A 24,716-nucleotide genomic window follows, 5' to 3' on the forward strand; every position below is an offset into this window, starting at 1 on the left:
TTAGAGGGCAGCAGCGGGGCGCCTCGGGGACGCATGCGCCCCAATTTGCGCTCCGGGAATTAAAAGGGGGGGGGGGAGCCCCAGGGAAACCCAAGCCCCAAACAAAACGCAAGCGAAAGGCGCGCGGCCTGCAACCCTCGCTCGCGTCCCCGGCCACAGCGGGATGCGCACGGACCGGCCGGCGACGCCCGGGCCGCCACTGTCCCCGCACCTGGACGCCGGCCCGGTGGCCGCGCCCCAGCCGCGATCGCCCACTGCCGCGGCTTGTTCCGAGGCTCCCGGCGCCGGTGGGGCCGCAACTCTCCATGGGGCTGAGGGACTGGCTGAGGATCGTGTGCTGCTGCTGCTGCCCCTGCAAGTGCCTGGAGGAGCCCGCCCTGCCCGAGAAGGAGCCCCTGGTCAGGTGGGTGCGCAGCGGGGCGGGATCCGGGGCCCCCTGGCCGTGGCCGAGCGTCGCGGAGGGCGGGTACCTGTGCCTGCCAGAGTTGGGGAGGTGACTTGCTGTAAGGGCACACTGAGGCGCCAGCTCAGCCCCTTGGTCCCTTACGTACAAGATATCGTGGGATTGTTCCTTGGGTAAGACTTTTGCTTCAAAGCACAAATCCTCAGGGGCACCTGAGACCCAGCTGGATGCCTGAGGACAGTGCCAAGAACTCAGTGCCAAGAACTTGCCTGGGCGGGGAAGTTCGGGAGAGAAGTTTCCGCGGGGGTCTAGTATATTCCTGTGGAATAGGCGACTGAGGATTTCTGTTTCACTCGGCAGAAAAGTTGGATACTTCTCATTCAATTGTATGACCAAAAGAAGCCTGTTTCGGTGACTGAGCACCAGGAAATCTTTTTCACACGATAAATGCCTATGTTATCAGGGGACAGCCTATCCACGAGGCTATGTTGATTCCGCTTAGGTTAAGCTATGAAGTGTGAGGAAATTGAATGCTCATTAAGCAATACGCTAGGAAGCTTTGTGAAGAGACCATAAAATACAGGTTTGTTGAGGGCTGTGATTTTAAGCAATGGTTTTATATCTCGAGTTTACTGAAATTAAGGTTTGACTAGGTTATGCCTCAGGGGTGGGTATGACAGAAATAGAATATTTAAAATGAGATTGGGAAACAGTATATAAGGCGAAATTCCAGGGTTGGGTAAGCAAATACTGAAGCCAGGGTTTCTTTCTTATGAACGTTCGCAACTTTTTCTAAAGAATGATTTACCTTTTCTTACTCTGTCAAGTCCAAACACTTCCCTTGACTTTGGAGATCTTACGTAACCCCTTCCTGCCTGTCCACTCTTATTTTCCAGCACATTCCACTCTGCACACTCCTTGCTGCTGCAGGAACAATCCACTCTTGTTCCCTCCAAGTAGCCTCGAGTGGTGACCTTTATCCTTAGTGCCCCTTCCTCAATGCTGTTTCTCAAGGCTTCTCAAGCAGGCTTCTTTGATTACTTTGCCCTTACTCATCATCCTGTCCTATGTTTTTTTAATCTCAAAATATTAATTAAAGGGGTAGGGGTACAAGTGTTTTCATTACATGAATATCTTGTATAATGCTGAAGTCAGGGCTTTTGGTGTGCCCATCACCAGAATAGTGTTCATGGGACCTAATAGGCTAGTTTTTATCCCACACCCCTCCCCCTTGCCTTCTCCCATTCTTGGTTTCTCTTGTCTTTTGTGTCACCTCGTGCCCATGTGTACCCATCTTTTAGCTCCACTTATTAGTGAGAACATATGGTGTTTGGCTTTCCATTCCTGAGATACGTCACTTAGCCTCTCCTGTGATTTTAAAAAGACTTAGAATTTACCAGCTGCTCCTCACTGTTTAGTGAGCACATGAGCATAAACATGTATGTCATTTGTATTATATGTATATAAACAGTCATACATACATACACAATGTTTTGATTGCTTTTGCTGATGGTAGTCCCACTTAGATTTGTAGATTATCATAGGCAGGGAGAAACCCAATTATCCCTCGTCTAAAAGGTAGTGGGAAACAGTCTAGAATTTTATGCTTGAGTTATTCTGTCAACTTGTCAGTGCTCTTAGTAACAGGAAGTACAGCCTTCAGCTTAGTCTCATCCTCAGAGCCCTGAGTATTTCCAATTTTCTGTCCAGGACTGATATTTCAGTTAATAGTTTTGTTGTTTTAAAATCTAGACCCTCTCCTCTCTTGGCTTATTTCCAGTGAATGTAATAAGTCAGTGAATTTTGCAAGTGATTTTAGGAAGACAGGGCCAGTTGGAGCAGAATAGCACAGTGCCCATGAATTAGATTGCCTGGGATGAATCAGTTCATCCAACTAGGTGACCTGACACGGTTATTAAAATTATTTGTGCCTCAATTTCCTCAACTGTAAATGGGGATAATAGTACATACCTCAAAGGGTTACAGTGAAAGATGAAAGGAGATAATACATATAAAGTGCTTAGTATAGTGTCTGACATGTAGTAAACACTCAATAAATTTTAGTTCTTAATTATCAGTGTTATTATTCTGAGCATGTGAATATGAGTGGACTGGGCTCATGTAGATTAGTGTCATTCTGGCACCATTTCAATATAACAATATTACGGAAGAGCAGCTTATTAATGGACATGTGGAACAGTGGTGGGGGTGTGTGTGTGTGTGTGTGTGTGTGTGTATAGGTACCTGCATGATATTTCCTACCCAAGTCATCCTAAGGTCAAGTGTGAAACTTTTTCTAAAATTTATTTTTAATTTTTTCAGAAGTGTGCAATTCAGTAGTTTTTAGTATCTTCACAAAGCTATGCAACCATCACCACTGTCTAAGTTTTCATCATCCGGGAGGGAAAGAAACAACATACCCATTAGCAGTCACTCTTCCCACTCCCCCTACCTCCTGCTCAGGCAACCTCTAATCTACTTTCTGGCTCTATTCTGGACATCTCATATAAATGGAATCATACATATGTGGCCTTTTGTGTCTGGCTTCTTTCACTTAGCATGATGTTGTCAAGGTTCGTTGTGTTTTAGCATGTATCAACACTTCATTCATTTTTATGGCTGAGTAATAAATATTCCATTGGATGAATACTTCACATTTTGTTTATCCACACAGCAGTTGGTGGACATTTGGGTTGTTTCCACTTTTTGGCTGTTATGAATAGTGCCAATTTGATCATTCACGTACACGTAGGTTTCTGTGTAGATGTCTGTTTTCAGTTTCCTTGGGTAAATACCTGGGAGTGGAATTGCTGGGTCATATGGTAACTGTATATTTAATTTTTTTGAGAAACTGCCATAATGTTTCCCAAAGTGACTGGTTTGAAATCTTAATGTGGTGAAATCATATGGGCAGATGGACTGAATTATTATTTTTATTTATCATCCTTTATGTCTTTGTTTTTAATCTATAAAAAAGTTTTGTTCATACATCTCTTTTTCCCAAGCCAAATTCTTTACTGTCCACAAGAATGGTTTTCAAGTTTTATTTTACTCCCCAAGGCAACTGTGCCTGGACGAGATAGGGTCAGGGGAGATGACATTTGTCCTCTGTGTGCATGATCATCTCCAATCCTTTTCCAAAACGCACCAGGGACTCTTGTTAGTTCAGGAAAAACAGCTCTTGGTCTCAGCTTGTTTGCTAGTCTGATAATGTTGCTTATGTCTTTGACCTTGGTCCTTTTGCTTTTCCCCGGGAACCTTGTGCCTGAAGGGGAATGCCTGTGCCTTCTCTGATTTGTATCTGTATGTTCTCTCTGTCCCACTAGTTTGTTTTCTTTCTTTCTCTCTCTCTCTCTCTTTCTCTCTCTCTTTCTTTCTTTCTTCTTTTTCCAGAAATCTGCTGAGTAAATCCCCTGACTAAAAATTCATCTTGATATTGCCATGCCCTTCAGCTGCTGTTCTCTGCTGTCCTTTGTGCCATGAACAAACATCTTTAAGGAATAGTCAACTGTACCCCCACCTCGTTCTTCACCATCGTTTTTTTGCCCTAGAATCACCTGTTGGACTTGCTTAAAATTCTGCTCTGGAGACCCCTTCCCAAATACTGTGACTCACTGGATCTGGGAAGGGGCCTCTCCTCATGCCAGGAGGTTTTGAGGCAGTTGGTGTGGGGACACCCTTTGAGAAGCACAGCTTTGAAAGCTTACATTTGAGATGGGATTGAGGGATTACTGATCTCTTTCTGGGGGCGAGCCCGTTTAGGTAACATCCATTTATTAAGAGAGTAGTTATTAGGCTCTTACTGTTTGCTAGGCACTGAAATCTGGTTTCTGCCCCCTTGTATAATCACATGAAAATTGTTCTCCTGAAAGTTACAAGAGAAAGAAATTGGATGTCCTTTTCTCGGTGGACATGGAGTACCTCTGTGCAGGCCATTCATCCTTTCTTTCCCATTTCCTCCTCCCCTGGCTTCTCAGATTTTGCATTCTCTAGTCACTTTGTCTGTGACCAACCTAATCATGCTGGTCTCTCTGGTGCCATAATTGTTAGTGGAGACACCTTTCTGTTTACTTCTGACACTTTAAAGACTCTGCTCAGTTTCAGTCGCCACTTTTCTGATGAAGACTTAGAAAGTCTAAGAAGTTAGGGTGTCTCTTTTCTTTCTTTTTACCCCTCAGGTCACTCACTGCATCCTGCCCGGCATTACAGTGAGAAGATGGGTGCTGTAATCCCAGTGAGACCAGAGGTTCTAGTCTGGATAGCTGGGGGTGGAATCTTACTCACTTTAGTTCTCCCTGTGGTGCCCAGCACAGTGCTTTGCATGGAATAAGAACTACTTTTTGATTAATAATAATTATAACAACTGTTCATTTATTAATTGCTTCCTATGTGTACATTTTTCAAACACATATGTAGACAAAACATTATGAAGAATAATAAAGCAAAAGCAGTATACCCAGCACCCACCTTAAGAAGGAAAATATTCACGATAGAGTGGAGCCCCGACATATCCCTCCATGGCTGCATCCTGTTCCCAGCACCAGAGGTGACCTCTATAGTGAATCTGTCCAGCATTCTTAAACATGGTGCATACTGCATGTCAGGTCTTGCATAAGTGAGATTTCTGTACATGCATTGTCATTTAATAGTCACTATGACCAAGTGAGATAGGTGTTATCTCCATTTATAGAGGAGGAACTCAGGGCTTAAAGAATTTAAGTAATTCAGGCTGGCTGCAGTGGCTCACGCCTACAATCCTAGCATTTTGGGAGGCCCAGGTGAGAGAATTGCTTGAGGCTAGGAGTTCAAGACCAGCCTATGCAACAAAGTGAGACCTTATCTCTATAAAAAATTAAAAAAAAAAAAAAGCTAGGTACGGTGGCTCATGCCTGTTGTTTCAAATACTGGAGAGGCTGAGGCAGGGGGATTGCTTGAGCCCAGGAGTTCAAGATTGCAGTGAGCTATGATTGCATCACGGCACTCCAGCCTGGGCAACAGAGTAAGACCCTGTCTCAAAAAAAAAAAAAAAAAATAGAATTTAAATAATTCAAAGCCACAACTAAAAGTAGGAGAATCAGAATTTGAATTAGTGTCTGTCTGACTTCAAAGTCCATGACTTGCATTGCAGAAAAGTCAGAAAAATACCAAATATTTTCCAAAAGTAACATATGCTAGAAATCACTGGATATCACTGGCCTTAGCCCTGCCCATTCTAACCCCTTTCTCCTTCCCTTTTTCCGTGTCTTTCCGTATTATTAATTCTTCCATCTAGATATGGAAGCAACCTGGCTCTGTAAGCCAAGTCCAGTGGGAGTTAGGAGACCAGAGTCCCAGCCCCAAGTATTATCCAGCTGTGAGATTCTGGGAAAATCTCTTAACTTCCTTGGACCTTAGTTAGTTCTTCTGTAAAATGGGGAGATCCGACTTTAACCGTGATCTTGGAGGGCCGTTCCAGACTCCCTCATCCTCTTCCTGTGGACTGTGTCAGCTGACATTCTGTTTGCCCTGCCATGGAATCCAGGCACGGTGGTGCTGTCTGCAGTACCGGGAAGGAGCCTGAAGACCCAAGAACAGTGAATCCTGAACTTTTGTCCAACTCTTCAGCTGCCCAGGGCTGCCTTACCAGCAAAAGGTTCCGTGGGCATTTTTGATGCAGGCAAGCTTCAGAACAAGTCTGGGCCTGGAGAAAGCACACAGGCCTGACCCTAACGCAGGCCTCCCATAGGAAGCCAAAGGTCTTGTTCAGCCTTTGAGTTGTATACTCACTGTTTTCTCTCCTTTATCCCTATTTTAGGGCTGAGTCATGTAAGAGTCACCTTATCAACCATCTCTGTAAGGTTTGGGGTTCTGTATGCCACTCTCCCCTGCACATTTCTCAAGTAGGGTAAATAGTGATCAGAACAACAACAAGAAGCCAGGATGCATTGAGAAGAGAATAATAGTGCTATGGATTGTTTTGGAATGGCCAGATCATTGATCATTCGCCTGTAAACTAGTGAGTGATTTTGTGTTCGAAGGTTTCATGTTACTCATTAAAAGAAACATTTAGGGTATGTATTGTTAGTTTCCTGGGGCTACCACCTCAAATCGGAATGCGAAGGAACCAGCTGCTCTGTGCGCGTCATGTGCCAAAGCATCTTTCACAAGAATTACTTTGAACTCTCTCAGGGATGTATAGTTGTTAATAATCTTTAATTTTTATGGGCTGTTAATTACTGATAAGCATCATCATGACTGTCTGGTTGTTCAAAAGCAAAAGAAGAAATGGAAAGAATGAGCAACCTTGGCTGGGTTTTTATTCGTGGCACTCTCTTAAGCCACACAAGCAGACCCTATCGTGAGTTTCCATATCTATTTTGCCCCCTGTTCATCTCAGTGCCCACTCGCAGCTGCCGTGCATAGCAGAATTGATGCCCTTATCTGCGGGCGATGAATGGAGAATAGACGTCAGTGTTTCAATTCCCTAGTGTCTGAATTGGTATTAGGGAAAAGTGAAATAAAATCTCAGTTTGCTCTAGATGATTGTTTTGTGCCCACACAAGGGGTTGTTCTAAAGAGGAGTTGATCTAGGCCTGTGGCTATGGGCCAAATTCAAAACAGAATTGAATTTCCCTCCATGGCCCACAGGCTGTAAGGAAATGGTTTTGTTTGGGTCATACTAGATAGGGAAGAGACTGAGATTGAGGAGGAGAGTGTCTCTGACAATTTGTTCTCCTGATCCTTGGCAGGTTGGACTTAGTACTTATGGTGTGTGAGACACTGTTGTAAGTGCTTTATATCTGTTAGTGAGATCCTCACCCTAACCCCATCAGGTACAGCCGATACTTGTTGTTTGTGGTAGTTATGTTCTATAAAGTCACCTTGAACACTTAATTAGTGAATAATGAACCATTGTTCCTAGAGGACATGCAGGGTTAGGCTCCTGCAAGCTGATTGCAGGATTAGATTTCTGACAACTGATCAATATATAACCTTGTTTTATGTGTTTCTGCTTAAAGACACCTTATTTAATATACTATATTGTTGATTCATTAACATTGACCGCACAGCCAACAGCACTATATCTCATGTCTGAACGAAGCCTGTCTATTTAACATGTATTTTAGCACTTCAGCACTATGCTTAGGGGACATTCTAAAGAGTGAGATCACCAACAAAAAGTACAAAAAAGCAAAAAAAAAGTGACACCAAATAGGCCATAAAAAGGACGCCTGTTTGCAGTCTGAGAGCTGAACCAGGAAGGCAGAGCGTTGCCTGTTTGACCTTGGCTGAGCATGTGCACCTTAGGCAGCTCTAAATTTTTTGCCACTCTGTGCATATTCACGAATGACCTCGAAAACATCACTAGTACTGATTTGGGGGTTACAGGTAAATCTTCGTGCATAGGAGAATTCGTAAGTGCAGAATCTGCGAATAATGAGGGTTGACTGTAATTACGTCCGTAATCCCCACTGGGTAGTTGAAGAAACTGAGGCCAGAGAACTTTAGTAACTTGCTCAAAGGCACACCTGGCTGAGCTGGTATTCACATCCTGTTATATTTCAATGCCGTGGAAAGCGCAGAGCCCGTCTAGGACACAGAGACGTGTATAACTAGCTGCTTATGTGGCGTGTGCTAGAAATTCTGTTTGAAGTATGAGACTTTCTGAAGAGGCACATTTTTCTGCATTGAGGCTGGCGAAACCAGGTGCCAGCGGGAAAGAAGGATGGGGGCAAGGGAGGGCTCGTAACATTTAAAAGGGGATCACCACCAGCTCTAGAGGTACAATAATCTTTTACATTGGTGGAGTTTTTCATTTCAGTGTGGGCTCACATGACCTTTGAGCTGATCAAATCATCTTCTATTCCTGCAAGGACTCTTAAAAAATGTTGGTGAATGTGTTAGTGTCGGTGACATCTCTCAGACCGGGGCCCAGATGGCCTGGCTTTTCCCCCACAACATGCTGTTGGGTTTCCCGGAGCCAGGTCTCTGAGCAGATTGGGAAGAGCTGGCACACCTCATCCCTGCAGAAACCTGCAGTTTGCAAAGCCTGTAGCCCTGGGGCCAGACACAGGGGCACAAGGGCTTTTACTGTAGGAAGGTGCCGCTGGCTGAAAGAATCCCCTTCCAAGCTTGGCACTTTTTCCCTCTTGAAAGACAGAGGAGAGATGGGGCGGGTCAGAGGGCCATGGGTGGGGTGCTGTTCCTCGAACAGGGCCTCGGGCCCAACAGTAGGAGCTGAGTGCGTTATAGGAAGTCAACTGTTCAGAAGTCACAAGGATGACTTTTAAAGGTTTTCTTCTCAGGCAGCCCACAGCATCCCTGTTCTCTTTTTGTGACTGGCATTAGTCAGTCTTAGTGTCATTGGAAGTTCCCTAGAAGATGAAATTTCTTTCTCTTACACATTATGTGATCTAGGTTTCCTGAAACTTTTTAGTCTCTAGATATCTTGAAGTGGTTGTGTCACTACACCTTTGTTTAAAAAGTAAATTCTGCTTAAGTGCTGGGTAAAATAGTATATTCTGTTAATGAATGAAGTCCTTTTTAGTCTGGTTAATAAATGTTTGTTTTGTGCCTAGTAAATACCATGTACCCTATGCTTTTGTGCCCTTTTAGTAAATAATTTTGGTGAGACAGTGTGTATATCTTACAGAGCCCCTGAACTGTTTGACAGTGTCCTGAATTACTTCTTACTTAGCCTTAAAAAAAAAAAAAAACTTTTGAAAACCTGTGTTTGTATGTGTAATATCACAGACAACAAACATACCAAAGTATGTACTGTGGGAAGAACAAGTATAAAGGGAACACTCCGGTAACCACCTCCCAGGGCAAGAGATAGCGATTGCCAGCCCCTTGTCTGCTTCCTGATCACACGCAGACCTTTGTGAAAGTCATTTCCTTGTTTTTCTCTCCAGCTTTATGATCCATGTGTGCACCTTAAAGATGTACTTTAGTTTTGCCTGCTTTGAACTTCACAGAAATGGGATCAGACTGTGTGTTCTCGTATGACTCACTCTGTTTGCCCCACTTGGTGAGAGTCATCCATGTTGCTGTGCGTAGCTTAGTTCTTTTATTGCTTTATAGTATATTCCGTTTCGTTCATCCATCCAACTGTTGGTGGACTGTTGGGTGGTTTCCAGCTGGAAGCTATTTGGCATGGTTTAGACTTCAAAGTCAGCACAGGAGGAGAAATTAATGGTCATCCTTCAGCCATCCTGGCCTCCTCCTGGTCCCTCAGATGTACAAAACACACCCCTGTCTCAGGGCCTTCGTGCTTCCTGTCCTCCCTGCCTAGAATATTCTTCCTCTAGTTACCTGCACGGGTAGCTCCCTCACTTTATTCAGATTTCTGCTCGAAGCCATTGTAGCAGAGAGTTCTTCCCTGACCCCCTCCCTTACTCACTGTGCATTTCTTCATAGTCCCGATCGTCATCTGACATGAGCAGACGTGCTCATCGTCTGCTTCCTCCCACAAGACTGCACGCCTGACCTTCACACATTTAAACAGCTGAAAATGTTAAGAGCTCATCTAGGAGCCCGGAGACACAGATTCCAGCCTCACCTCTACAGTTCAGAGCCCTGTGAACTTGGAAAGCAAGAGTTCGTTCGTTCGGCAAATATTTATTGATCATCCACTATGTGCCAGGTGCTGCTCTAAGCCCTTGAGATACATCACTGAGCACAATAGATGTAGATGCCTGTCCTCGTGGGGCTTCTATTCTAGTGGTGGTGGGGGCACAAGAAATAGTAAACATTGTCAGTAAACTAGGAGATAAATGACTACATAGGAAACAGAAAAGGTAGAGCAGGGAAGGGGACATGTTTGCAATTTTAAGTAAATTGGTCAGGGCAGGCCTTGGTGAGGAGGTGGTGTTTAAAGAAAGATTTGAAGGAGGGGAAGGAGTGAGGCAAATAGGTATCTGGAGGAAAGCATTATAGGCAGATGGGTCAGCCAGTGCAGGGGTCACACTCTGAGGTCAGGGTGTGACTGGGGGGCTCAGGGAACAGCAGAGAGGGCAGAGTGGTCGGGTGTCACGGCTGGCCTATGGACCAATGCAGAACTTTGGCTTGTACTCAAGGTCAAATGGGAGCCACTGGGGGGTTTTGAGCTGAGGGATGATATGATCTGATTTACACATTAAAAGAACCACTTTGGCTGTTGTGTTAAGAATAGAGTTGGTGGGAGGCAACCGGAGAAAGAAGTAGATGAGTGAAAAAAAAAAAAAATTGCAGGAATTCTTGTGTAAGACATGAGAAACTTTGGCTCCGGGTGTGGTGGTAGAGGTGGATATGTTTGGAACGTAGAGCTGATAGGATTTTCTGATGGATGGGGTGCAGGGGGGAGGGAGTTGGGGATGACTTCCAGGGTCTTGGCCTGAGTGATGGGAGGGGTGGTGTGGCTGTCATCTGAGCAGGGAGCCTGCTGGCCGTTGGGGTTAGTGGGAAGATCAGGTGCTCGGCTGGGACCACCTGGAGCTCGGGTGGTCTGTTAGACATTCAAGTGGAGATGGAAAGTCTGAAATTTGGGAGAGAAGTCTGAGCTGGGGAGACAGGTATGGGTTTGGGAATCTTCCTCATGTAGATATTTAAAGACATTAGACTGGATGAAATGACCAGGAGTGAGTGTAAGCAGGGAAGAGACCAAGGACCGAGTCTCATCCTCCTGAGCCCAGCGTTTTCTCAGTTGGACAAGGTAAAAGCCATGGCTGCCCCGCCTGCCCCACAGAGCACCTGTCAGGACCCTCTTCAAGCCTTGGGAGCAGAGTACCGATGATGGCACAGGACTCACGGGGCTCTGCCTCAGCCCTGAGGGTGGGAAGCCGAAAGGGTAGGAGCACATCGGAGAGGGGTGTGAGCCAGAGAGGGCTGCACTGTGCTCTCCGTCCTTCATGTCAAGGTAGGCGTATCTCTGATGCTGAAGGAGTCAGGAGCCTACTGGGTTAAGTGCTGAGAAAAGCTCCAGAATGGGTGGCACACCGTTGAAACTTGGGGATAAGAAATGTTTAAACATTGGATCAACCAGGTAAGAGAAAGGAGCCAGAGTGTCTGTCCTGGAAGCAGTAAAGAGAGAAAGAATGAAAGAAGGAAGGACGGAGAGAGAGAGAAGGAAAGGGAGAGGAGAGAGAGAGAGAAAAGGGGGAAGGAAGAAAGAAGAGAGGGAAAGAAAGAGGAAAGGAGGAGAGGGAGGGAGGAGGGAGAAGGACAGAAGGCAGGTGGGCAGGAAAGAGGGAAGGAAAGCAAGGATGGAGAGGGAAAAGGTCTTCGTTTCACCTGCTCTTCCCCAGGGATATTTCCATTGAGGGAGGAAGAAGAAGGTCTGGAAGCCAGGGGGCTGACGGCCCGCCAGTCCCTAGTGGGGAGTCAGACAAAGAGGCCTTGAGCAGTCAAGGGGCTGGAACAGCCTCTTGAGGTCTGTTTTCCTAGACCTTGGGTTACTGTTTACTGGAGAGTTTTCAGAGCTTCTGTCTTAAGCTGACACACGGCCTGTGGGACAGCAGTAAAGCCACAGGAACTGCGAGTGCCAGCAGCCAGGCTGTGTGCACAGCATTTAGTGGGGCCTCCTGAAATCTTTCACACGCAGCCCTTGTTGTCAGTGAGGAACCCCGGGGACCTCTTGGGGAATAGCTGTGATGCCGACTAGCGCTTTGCGTCCCCGGGCACAGAGGTTAGTACTTTGAAACCTTGAGTCTCCTTTTTGCTATAGATCACCCTGAAATTAAAGACTCCAGATCCACTGGGTCTTGTGCCCCTGGGTGGGATTAGCGGTGAACTCTGAGACTTTTCTCACCCTACTGTTGGAGAGTAAAAGCAGCTTCTGCTTAGCTTGTAACATCAGAGCGACTTCTCAAATGCCTGAAGTTCATAAAATATTCATCAGCAGCAGATGGTGGCCGGGGGCAAAACCGCCGTGCTCGCTCGCTTTCTTTAGAACCTTTTAGGAATCATTATGCAGGGGAGGGAGAGAAAGAGAAGCTCTGGACTTGCAGCCTCTTCCTCCCTCCCTCCTCCCAGGGCTCCTCCGGCCCAGACCTCAGGGCCTTTGCACTGAATTCTCTTTACACGCCCTTCGTGGTCAGGGATACACAGAGGTGCCCACGCTGCTTGTCCTCAGGCTGCTTGCTGCAGGCTTTTCTCTGTTCTGGTCTCTCCGCCTGAAGGGTCCACAGTTTTAAACCAAAGTGGCTGGTGCCCCGGCTGGGTGGCAGAGCAGGCGTGAGAGAGAGCAGGCTGGGGCGGGGGCTGTGCAGGACCCGGGTCGCAGGGCCTGGCTGCTGTCACGGGTACCACCGATGCTGCTGAGTGAGCTCATGACCCTCCTGCATTTTCACCTTGACCAGTATTTTGGAAAAATTCCTAGTTTTTTACTTTAATGGTAGAACTCCGCCTTTCCTGTGCCTTGATGAAACCTGACTTGTGAGTACTGAGTGAGAAGACCCTGGTGGGAGTGGGGTCCAGGGGGAGGGAGGCTGCAGGCAGGAGGCTGCCCTTAAGTGAGGACTGGGTCAGACCTTGCGGGGAGGCCTCAGAGCTCGCTGCTGGGAGGCACTGCTCGTGCAGGCCCGAGCAGTTGGTTCTTGTCCCTGTTTTATGGTCCCCCGAGTATCAATGAGGCTCATCAGAGGCAGAGTTGGAGGCGCGTCAGAGGACACCAGCAGATCACCACTGCTAATTAGGGCAGGCTGGATGTGGGGAGAACTCTGGGGACACTTATATGTCTAGAGACATGAGCACTTCTAAACAGGCCGGGAGTGACCTTCCTGTAGAGCTTCACTCCGGTTTGTAGATTGAGTGGCTAGTGTTTTACATTGGCTGGAGGCATGTGAGTGTGTGTGTGTGTATGTGTGTATCTTGGGGAGTGGAGAGAGGGAGAGAGAGAGTAGAGAGAGACAGAGAGATACAGAGACAGCTAGAGAGAGGAGAAATAAATAGGAGAGCAAGGGAGAGCACAGAGAGAGAGATAAAGACAGATGGAGAGAGGAGAGAGAGGTAGAGATAGAGACAGAGACAGAGAAAGAGAGAGAGGTTGTGAGAGGTCGGGGGACTGGCCAGGGAGACAGCTTCTCAAAACAGGAAAATCTTCTCAAATATGATAACCTTCTCAAAACAGGCAAAGAAGTTGTGGTTTAGTAAAGCAAAAAGTGGCTAGATTGTTCATGGTCAAATCTTACTTTTACTGATTATTCATGTAGATACTGGCTCAGTTCTAAACCTCCTGCTTTAGAGAAGTTTTTAAAAGTGGTGACAATGAGTTATGTCTGGGCTTCCTTTGGCAGATTAGGATCACAGCTCAGTTTGTTCCACTCAACAAGTACTTTTAAAACAACTGCTCGGTGCTAGACCCTGCGTGGTGATCTGGGAGTGGGAGAAATGCTGGGTACGATCCTTGCCTTCTAGGGACTTCCCAACCTGTTGAGGAGACAAGACTTATAAAAATGAAACAAATGTGGGGAAAGATGGAAGCCCAGTGTCAGGAAAGTACTAGGGTTTCATTGCCCCAAAGGTGCATCTGCGATGTCAGCAGCTGTGGTCACAGCTGCTGGTGGAAGCTGTGTCCCCATTCGGGGGACCTGGAGGAGGGTGCTGTCCCTGCGAGAAGTCATGGAGCATCTGTTGGTTTGCACAGGGAGCATCCATACACATGGTCGTTATCCCAGCTGACTGTGGTGCATCCCAGGCAGGGCATTTGGGTATCGAGTGGAATGACACGTGGCTGCTCTGAGACTCACCATCAGGGACCTCGTGCTGGGAGGACTGTCAGCTGGCTGCCTGGCCAGGGAGAAGCCAAGCAGCTTGTCCCTATCTGCAAGGTGGGCTAATGCCACCCATCCTTCCCTCCTGCAGTGGTTGTATAACACCAGGGAGGGGATGCAGCACCCTTGGTCCAGGCACTGAATATATTATAGGATATAGTGGTGGTTTATCATTGGCCACAAAAAGAAATTGGAGTCTGTGCCCTTCATGTTATTGGCATCCCTCTGGTGTCCACCTGCTGTCCACTTGACTCACCTGTTCTCTCCACTCTCCTGTTGCCTTAAGGTCTTTCCCCACTCCCGGTCTCAGTCTGTGCTTCTGATCCTCTGATGTGCTCCCGTGGTGCCACGAAATGCATGTCCATTTCTCCACGTCTAGATCTCTGCCCCGTCCTCGCCCCTAAGCCAGATCCCTGACATCTCCCTGAACGTCCTGCAAGCTGAAAGGTCAGCCTTGGCTTCTGCCCCATGTGTCCCAGTTAAAGGTGTCACCCTCACAGATGGTCTTGAGCCCTCTCTCTGGCACCTCTGTGCTGCCCCCAGGAATAGGTCCTGCTGGAATCGGACCTCACACTTCCACTCTCACTGCTGTTTCCCTGGCTCTCAGTCTTGCCTTCTTTCATCCTAATCACTGTTCCCAAACATTTACAATTGTGTATCTATTTGTTTAGCAATAGATCGCACCTCTCCTATGCCTGGAAGAATCTTCCCTGCAGCTCTAACAAAGATGGTGGTAGAGCAGCTGCTCTGGCTGTGGTTAGTTTGTGGGCTTCTTTCTTTCTCCAGCCAGGACAGTCCATCTCCTCCACTCCTGTCCTGCCGTGGCCATGAGACCCCTGACACTGGGACCTCAAGGAGCATGGCGTGAAAACCACACCTGCTCTCTCGTGTGACTGTAACAACCTCCTAAACCATCTCCTTGCTTCTTCTTCAGCCAGCGTTGTTGCTGTAAAGCCCAGAGCTGACAAGGCTCAAAATCCCTTTGCTAGCCCATCACAGTCCACAGAATGAAGCCTAGACTCCAGCGCTATCTTTGCTCCATCTCCAAATTACCTTTTCTTCTTCATGTCCCTCTATTTTCCTTGCTCTGTGCACCACGTACTGTCGTCAGGCAGGAATACTTGGAGTCCCCAGCCTGTGGGCCGTCGGAGCCACCACATGCTGCTCCTGCTCGAGCTGACCCCTCGCTTTTCTTCCCGGTGAAAGCCTGTGCAGTCTTCAGGTCGAGCTAGATGTTGTCTCTCCATGAAACCCTTCCTGAACTTCCTTCTCATCCCACGAAATTTATCACTTCTTCCTCGCTGCTCCTCCAACATTCTGTGTATAGTTTTACTAATAAAAAAATTGTACTTATGTCATTGCATCGTAGTCATGTCAGAGGCAGAGAGGATGTCCTATGTATCTTCACATCCCCAAAGCACCCAGCCCAGTACCCAGTATTCACCCCAAGTTTTACAAGTGGGCCCTGGTTGTCTTTGCAAGTCCGAGGCCGTGATTGGCAGCCTGACCTGTACCCCATCACTAGCACTGGAGCCTGTCCCCTGCTGGGCAGGTTCCTGCTGCTGGACCCCAACCCGGCGACTGGCGCTTTGCTTCCTGTTGCGAGATTTCCTTGGTGCCAACTTCTGAGAATCTGGTGTTCACTGACGTTTTAACATTTCCGTCAGCCCAGCTGTCACTCTTACCCTCCTTCCCGGTGCAGTCTGCTTCTCTGGGTGTCTTCTGCCTGTCCTCTGTGCCCTCATGCCACACCTGCGGGTGAGTTCACCAGCCCGTGGCCATGAGTCATCGCAGCTCCACCTCTGAGCATGGCATCTGTCATCACGCGGGCAAATAAGCCAGAGCGCGTGGTGTGGTCATTCACTTCTCCCACCACCGTCCTTGTGGTCCTCCCCCTCCCCGCTGAGTTCACCCCCAAATCCCCAGGACTCTACCTTCCACAGTCCTGAATAGTGCACTTTTCTTGAGCTCTGCACCATCATTCTCATGTTCATGCTGTCCTGTCTCACCCCGGTTGCCTCAACTGCTTCTTAGTGAACCTCCCAAATCTACTCTTGCTACCTGTGACGCATCCTCCACACTTTAGCCAGATGTAGCCTTTTACAGATGTAATACTGTTCGTGTCACCTCTCGGTCCTGCTTAAGACCCTTCCCAGTCTCACCATGCGTTTAGGAACATCGACCACAGTAGAAGAATGTTAGAAAACGCAACCCACAAAGCCGTGTGTGTCTAGCCCCAGGCTGCCGCCCCAGCTTCCCCTCCGTGCTCTGGGCAATGCTCAGCGGCGCACACCCCGTTTCATCCCACCCTGGCCTTTAAACGCGCCGTTTCCTTTGCCTGCAACTCTGTTCCTGTCTTTCAACTTAAAGCTGAAGCACCTCGTCGTAGCAGCACCTCTCTGATGCCCACCTGCTCTAGGACTTTCTGTTAGCATCTTGCATGTGCTCTCACAGCTCCCCGAGCTTCCCCTTTATGGTGCTTATCTCAGTTTTTATTATGTAGTCAGTGATCACTCATTAATGTGTTTCCCATACGAGACTCCAGTGAGGTCCAAGGACACGAATCGCGTCTGTTTTGCTCACAGTTTTATTGAGCCCCGTGATTACCGTGTAGTCAGTGCTTCATACATATTATTAGAAGTAAATAGCCCCAGCATGGCCCTGCCTGCCCTTCCCACGGAAGTTGTCTGAGGCTGTGTGCGGGCAGGTCCCAGATGTGCCTCCCTGTCGCTGGCCCCCTCTGTGAGCCCAGTCACAGGTACTGCCTTATGAAGGATAAAACATAAAATAGACAAAACGGGACCACTGAAATTCATACTCAGAATCTTGCATTGTTTATTGAAAGCATTTGGATATGCATATTTTTACTTAATTTTCTTGGTGTAAGAAATTTGATAGATATTATATATCACTATCCTCTAAGTTTGCTGTGCTCTCTTGAACTCAGAGCCAGTAAAAAGTTCTTTTCTTCATGTTGTTTTCTTCTTTTAATCACATAAGAATTCTGTTCCCCATTGGATTTCTTGTTTTGTCTTAGCTGCTGGGGAACTCAGTGCTGAATGTTATGTTTAACTGTGGTGATTACCTCTGCCCAGGGGCCTAGGTACCTGTGTTCTCTGCTCTTTTTAAAGTGACTTATTTATTTTTGGTTTATTTTCACTGTTCTATTGTGATGTGCTTAATTATTAAAGACAATTCAGATCTTTTCGATATAAATATATATTTATAGATTACATTACATATTTTTATTTATATTGTATGTTGCATACCTATGTTATATAACATTTGATAACAAAAAGCGCTCATCCTCCCTTTTTTCCTGCCATAGTGATGGCAATCCATATTCCTCATTCGGAGCAACTCTGGCAAGAGACGATGAAAAGAATTTATGGAGTATCCCCCACGATGTGTCCCACACGGAAGCAGATGATGACAGAATCCTGTACAATTTGATAGTCATTCGTAATCAGCAGTCCAAAGACTCAGAGGTAAGCACCTTTGACATCTCGCTGTGTGCAGATGGCGCAGTATACGGAAAAACAGCAATTCCGGAGAAGCCCAGCGTGAAATAACAAAAAGAATGAAAGACGAGATACTTGAAATGAAGGACAGCTATTTTAGCAGCATCTATTATCACCAGTTGCTAACTATAGCTAGTCTTGATTGACCTGCTTCATACACAGATACGACTCATTTCTAATTATTACCTGAATGGTTCAAATTACATGCAAGGCAATGTTGTTGAAGAGTGTGAAGATAGTTTAACATCTTAAATGGCCTAAACAGTCCATCTCTAATCCTTCCAGTTGGTTAGCGAGCTGCAGTTAGATGATTCAGACTGAAATGTGGAGAGTGCTTTGTGTTATCACCAATTCTGAATTTGTGAGGCCTGAGAGTTAGGTGTGTTTTTTTTTGTTTGTTTGTTTGTTTGTTTTTTTCCTGTTTAAAGCTTCTTAAATTGTGCATATTGGTCAGACATAAGTGGATCCACCATATTTAAGATCATTCTTGTCATAAGGCTTGAACCCTCGTAATGACTCTAAATCCGAAGTTATGGGTATGGGAACACTAGAATATAAAAAGGAGAGAACTGTATATGGTAAGAGAAAACAGCAAAGAGGATGGTGTTTTTTCTCCTTTCTTTTGGAGGTTGTATCAGAGTACTATGTAGAATGCAGGAATCATTTTCCAAATCATGCCGCCTAGGTTTTCTGGCTTCTGTGTTGATCAGTTGGCTCCGAGTGGACGCCCGTGTTAGATACACACTACATGCTTCTTTGTGCTTGATAGTAACGGGGAAGAGCAGGGAGACAGAACCCCAGGCTCTGGCTCTGGAAAAAGTACCAGGGAGGATGGCCCTGTGGGGCTCCTCTATTCCCTATCTAAGTTTCTTTATTTTTGCTAAGTAATTGCTAACTGTTTTCCCCAAAACACACATATTTTAGCAAGAGGTGATAACTTCTAGAAGTGCTATGTGTCCTGGTTCTTTTATTCTGGTGCGACTTGGATGCCTTTGAAGGGATAGAGGTGGGAAATCACAGGGTGGGGGAAGGGCTGATGGTTGCCCCCGGTCCTTGAGGCCGAGGGCAGCGTGGGCTGGAGAGTCCCTTGGTGGCTATTATGTATAGTATCCCTCTAGTGACCAAGCCTCTGCCGAGAATAGCACTCCCTGGCTATCCTTCTTGAGCACAGGGAATGCGTGGCCTTGTTTTTCCTTTAATGGGAAGAGCAAATTCTTACACTCCTGTATTGTGTTGACCAATCAAAGTTTCTGCTGGTGTAAATGGAACTAGTGCTTTTCTTTTCTTCCTCTTTTTTCCCCAGTCCTGCCCAAAGCAGTAACAGCAATAGGGAAATAATGTATAGCATCTTTCTCGCTCGCTCTCTATCACTATTTCTGACACCAGGGCCCCGTGAAAATGTGAAAGGGGCTTGAAAAGGCACTTGGAGCTGGGCCTGAGAGCTCTCCCTGGAGGAGTGCCTGCCTTTCTGCCCTGCTTCTTTCTACTTTTCCAAAGAGAGCAGGGGAGGCAACATGAGCTCCAAAGCTCTCTCAGTGAGCACAGCTTCCCCAGCGGCCCTTTGTGTCTTTTCTGGGCTGGTCCTTGGGCCTGGTGTGAGGGGCCATCCAGCAGCCTTTTCCTTCTTGCCCAAGACAAGGAGTCAAGCTTGACTGTGGAGGAACTCTGTTACCAGGACAGGCAACCAAATAAATAACATGAAGATGTAATGATGACTATTATGAAATGATTTGACATATCCCTGTTCAGAGTGCTTCCTTTTAAATATAAAAGTAATGTGGTTAAAAAAGTTGCTTCTACCTTGTTCTAAAATTTTGAACTGCATGCATATATTAATGTATCTAGTCATTTTCCCCATAGATCAGATCATAGATTACATACTTTTCTCTGCTTTGCTTTTTTCCAGTTCATGTATTTTGGACATATTCCCATTTCAATATGCTTAGATGTACCCTATTGCTTTTGGGAACTCTCTAGCGTTTTGCAGGGATTGGCCATCATTTATTTCTTCAGCCAGTCTCTACTGATAGGCTGATTTGCTGTGAGAAGCAGTGCTACAGTGGACACCCATACGTACGTGTCTGCTCTTCCATAGCTTCTTCAGGAGTAGAACTGTTGGATCAAAGTATGTGGATTTAAAATGCTGGAATCATGATGGCACCTCATCCTTGGAGGAAACTAAGAAAAGCACTTCAGGCCGGGCGCGGTGGCTCACGCCTGTAATCCTAGCACTCTGGGAGGCCGAGGTGGGTGGATCGCTCAAGGTCAGGAGTTCGAGACCAGCCTGAGCAAGAGGGAGACCCCGTCTCTACTAAAAATAGAAAGAAATTATCTGGCCAACTAAAATATATGTAGAAAAAATTAGCCGGGCATGGTGGCGCATGCCTGTAGTCCCAGCTATCCGGGAGGCTGAGGCAGTAGGATCGCTTAAGCCCAGGAGTTTGAGGTTGCTGTGAGCTAGGCTGACGCCACGGCACTCACTCTAGCCCGGACAACAAAGCGAGACTCTGTCTCAAAAAAAAAAAAAAGAAAAGCACTTCAGGGTGGAGAACAGAGGTTGCAATCTCAGATCCCTCTAGGGATTAGGCAGTAACATCAATGGGCGCGATGATCACCCGCTCCCACCATACTGAGTGGCGTAGGAAACTCACACTGCCTTTAAGGGGAGCAGCTGTTCACCTCCAGATAGCCGTTTGCCATGTTGAGAATGTGGTCCTACAAATGAGGGAACTTGTGATTTTTAAAAGGAAATAAAATCCAAATTTTCATATCAAATGTCCAGATTTTAAAATAACTCACATTTAAAAATGTGTCAGCTAAATAAAATATGTTAATGGGCTACTGATACATAAGGACATTTATAGTGAGGACAATTGCTACTTCTTACTGTTGTTTTGTCCAGGATGATTGAAAAATGATTTAGAAGGTAAAGCTGGGAAGCTAGTAGGAGGCTGTTTTAAGTTTCAGCAAGGTCTGTATCTGTTACTATTGCTTGTTTTCTTTTCCACACAGGATAAAATTGGTACAAATTTTAATAAAACAAAGGATTTTGGTTTGGAAAGAAAATCAAATTCTACATACTAAGGAACAAGGAACCCCAGATATTTTTGTATGATACAGTTTAGAACTAAGCAAGGTATTAAGGAAAACTGAACATGATGTTTTTCCTTAAGTAGCTACAGTGCAGAAGACTCAGGAATGTCCATATTTGGAATTCTCTGAGTAATGAAAGATAACTTCAAACAGTGCGTGTACTCCCTACTTTCCCATATGAATCTGAAGCTGGTTTGTTAAGGCTAGATTTTATGGTGTTCCAAATTGAAAACAAGTCAGAAAAGAGAAGATATAGGAGAGCAAATAATGAAACAAAGGGGTAAACTTAAAGTGGCTTGCAGTGTCAAAAAAATATAAAAAGTAACATTGTTTAAATTTTATAGACAGAATCCACTATCATTTACACAAACCTTCAAGAGCTGATGGAGGCTCATGCCTATAATCCTAGCACTTTGGGAGGCCGAGGTGGGAGGATTGCTTGAGACCAAGAGTTTAAGACCAGCCTGAGCAACAATAGTGAGATCCTATCGCTGTGAAAAATAAAAAAAATTAGCCAGTGTAGTGGCATGTACCTGTAGTCCTAGCTAATTGAGAGGTTAAGGCAGGAGAATGTCTCGAGCCCAGGAATTTGAGGCTGCAGTAAGCTACGATTGTGCCACTGCACTCCAGCCTGGGCGACAGAGCAAGACCCTGTCTCAAAAAAAAAAAAAAAAAAAAAAAGCGGATGGAAAAAAGACTTTTTAGTGGAAGAATGATACATTTGCAGACCTCCGATTAGTGGAAAAATTATTGCTTTATCTTTGAATGATGCCATAAAGTATTTTATGTTTGACTAAGAAATAGTAAACAACCTCAAAATCATGTAACTAAATCGTTACCCTTATGTTCGTTCTCATTAAGCTAGTTGTACTTTATATAACACACTCTGTTCTAAAACGCTTAATTGTTAATGTTATATGGATGTAGCTTATTTATTTATTTAGTAGTAATTGTAATCGTATTGAGTGATCTTATCGTCCAAGATATTTATAATAATGAATATTATATATTTATTATATAATATAATACATAATATAATAACAGTGCCAAGCACTGTTCTGACCACTTTGTGTATATTAACTATGTCCTCTTAACAACTCAATGAAGTAGGTACCATTATTATTTCCATGTTAATCAGCTTATCCAAGGCCACACAGCTGTGGAATTTGGAGCCAGGATTTGAATCTGGGCTTTGTGAATGCAGTGACATACAATGTAATGAGTATCATGATGGAAATCGTGAGAGAGGAACAGATATTGTGTGTGATGAAATTTAGATTTCAAAATGCATAAGCAAAGTCTACCCAGAGCCTGTCTCTGTGATTTGTTGATGCCAATGCATGTGAAAGGCGTTTTCATGTCAGGGGGATGAGAGCAGTGTTTGGTCTGAGGATGGTGACCACATTTCAGGAAGTGTTCCCAGGCACAACACACGTTTCCCGGCTGGGTAAGAGTTATTCCCCAATAGCTCCAAAATGTTTTATTCTGCTTTATTCCAGCCCTTCTTCCCTTTGTTTAGTGTTCTCTGACCTGTGTTATTTGGTGCCCCTTCGGATGGTTCGGCAACGATTCCTGTATGAGTTGGTACATACCTTCCATGTTTTCACTCTGCTAAAAAAAAAAAAAAAAAAAAAAAAAAAAAAAAACGTTTACACTTTTGATTAAGAAAATAGATGCTAAATATCAGATCATTCTCATAAACACTTTCTAGCATTGTTTTGGTACAAAAATAGGTGATGTTTATTTGGCATAATGAGTGATGGAAATTCTGTGCTTCGTTTCATAGCTATGGAGTAACTGCTCGCTCCAAAGTGCATGCAGTTCTCGAGACCAGTGCCTGCCCCCTGGTCACTGGGAGAGGCAGGGTTTTTCTCATCAGCAGGGACCACATGGTCACCAGATGCCTGTGCGGCCGGAGTGATCCCCTGAAAGCCACCCTCTGCAGGACCCTGGGGAACAGCTAAATATTATTTTTTAAAACTCCAGAGGCAATATTTCACACAGTTATTACATGTCAACTAAAAACAAAAGGAAAAACAACAAAACTACAGAGGTAAAACCATAAATGTACAGTATGTTTGTTCTTTCTGTGCATCAAGACCACCTGCTGCCAGAGTACTGCTAGATATTGTAAACAGTGTCTATAAAATATTTAAAATAACAGCAGGCCTTCCCGGGGGCTGGATTACACACTTAGCCTATTGTGTCTTGAATACAGAAAGAGGCTACACAGCAGAGTTGACTGGAGTCTCTGGTGGGAGAGCGTGAGGGTGGGGAACAGGGGTTGAACTGATCGTGGACCAGCCCTGGAGTCCTAAACACTCGGAGAACAAGATATTCCAGGTGGGCTCTGCATTGCTGTCTCAGCAGGTCTCCGTGGAGTGGACAAGGCCCTCTGTTTCAGGGCCATCTGATTTCTCTGCAAGTGGGTGAACATCGGCTACAATTGGAAACGGGACTGCAAGTTTCACACCAACCATGGAGGAGTGGAAATAACAGTGGAAAATTGAGGCAATTCTGTAGATAACACTGGGTTCCATTAACGCCTCTTTCTTTCAAGTCTGGATCATCTGCATTATTGAATGCATTTATTCTTTATTTCACTTTGCTAGTGACTATTTGGGTTTAGAGAATTTGGAGGGTATATGAAAGCTTATAGGATCCAAGAATCAAGGGTTCTTGCCCTCTGTTTTCTAGGTAATAATAGTTATTGAGTATTATGCTGTGTGCTAAACAGCGTGCTACATGCTCTCCAGACAAATACTGAATTCTTACAGTAACCCTAGGAAGGAAGCATTTTGACTCATACTATTAGAGACTTTTAGTCATCGAGGTACAGGTGTTGGAGGAAATGACTGGGAGGATTGGAATCCCAGCTCAGGTCTGTATGAGCCAGGAACCTGTGTGACTTGAAACACTACTCCAGTTTCTCTAGTAAGTTTAGAAAAAGCTTCAGAGGAACCTTTTTGGTCAAAGACAAAGTTACCAAATGGATGTTGGTTTCCTGCCTCAAGTAGACACTCTGGTCTGTGTGTTTGCTCATCATTGCTGAATCACAGAGCGACCCATTTTGGTGTTTGTATCAACACTGCCTATAACATGTCCCTGAGGGCTGTTGCACCATTCTGGATACTAAAATCCATTGGATTATACCAGAAGACCTTCTGTTTATCTGTCTGTGATGTTTCTTTCTATTCTTTGCTCACCCTCCCCTTTAAAAAATATACGAGCATTTTTGGAGATTAGCAGTAAGAGAATCAATGTTTCTTACTAAGTAGGTAGCAGGCCGGTGCTCCATGAGAGCCCACAAAGTTGAGACAATAGATATTGGCAAATTTGATATACAGGTGGGGAAACATCGTCAGAAATTCAGTTAGGTGTGTAGTGGCGAAGAACATGGGCTTTGGAATCAGGCAGCTTTGTGGATAAGAGTTATATCTTTGCTGCATTCTAGCTACATGACACTGAATAGTTATTTAACTTTAGAGTGATTATACTGTTTGTTGTCCATTTACGGACACAATCACTTAAGGTCTTACCTGGGAGGAAGGGGGGCACTAATATTAAGTATGCCAGGCCAAAAGTTTCCACTGGGACTGCCCCAGAAAAGCTGGGATGTATGATCACCTTCTTTTTTTATTATAAGGTATACATAACAAAATTTACCATTTTAATCATTTTAAGTGGTACAATTCAGTGGCATTAAGTACACTCATATTGTTGGGCAACTATTACCACCATCTACTTCAGAACTTTTTCATCTTCCCAAACTAAAACTCTGTATCCGTTAAACGATAAGTCCCTATTTCCTTCTCCCTCCAGCTCTAGCAACCACCTTTCTACTTTTCTGTCTCTGGGAATTTGACTGCTTTAGGTACCTTATATAAGTGGAATCATACAATATTTGTCCTTTTCTAACTAACTCACTTTACTTCACATAATGCCTTCAAGGTTCACTCACACTGTAGC

At 45.3% G+C, this 24,716-nt stretch overlaps 1 protein-coding gene across 1 annotated transcript in view; it reads left to right on the forward strand.

Annotated features, from left to right (window-relative positions):
• Positions 1–305: 305 nt before the first annotated feature.
• MREG (melanoregulin) overlaps positions 306–24,716 on the forward strand; it is a 47,032-nt gene continuing 22,621 nt past the window's right edge. The window contains exons 1-2 of the mRNA XM_069467430.1: positions 306–403; positions 17,462–17,621. Coding sequence (XP_069323531.1) covers positions 306–403; positions 17,462–17,621 — 258 coding nt within the window. The remainder of the gene's footprint in view (positions 404–17,461; positions 17,622–24,716) is intronic.

Source organism: Eulemur rufifrons, chromosome 1 (genome assembly GCF_041146395.1).
Source record: "Eulemur rufifrons isolate Redbay chromosome 1, OSU_ERuf_1, whole genome shotgun sequence".
NCBI lineage: Eukaryota > Metazoa > Chordata > Mammalia > Primates > Lemuridae > Eulemur > Eulemur rufifrons.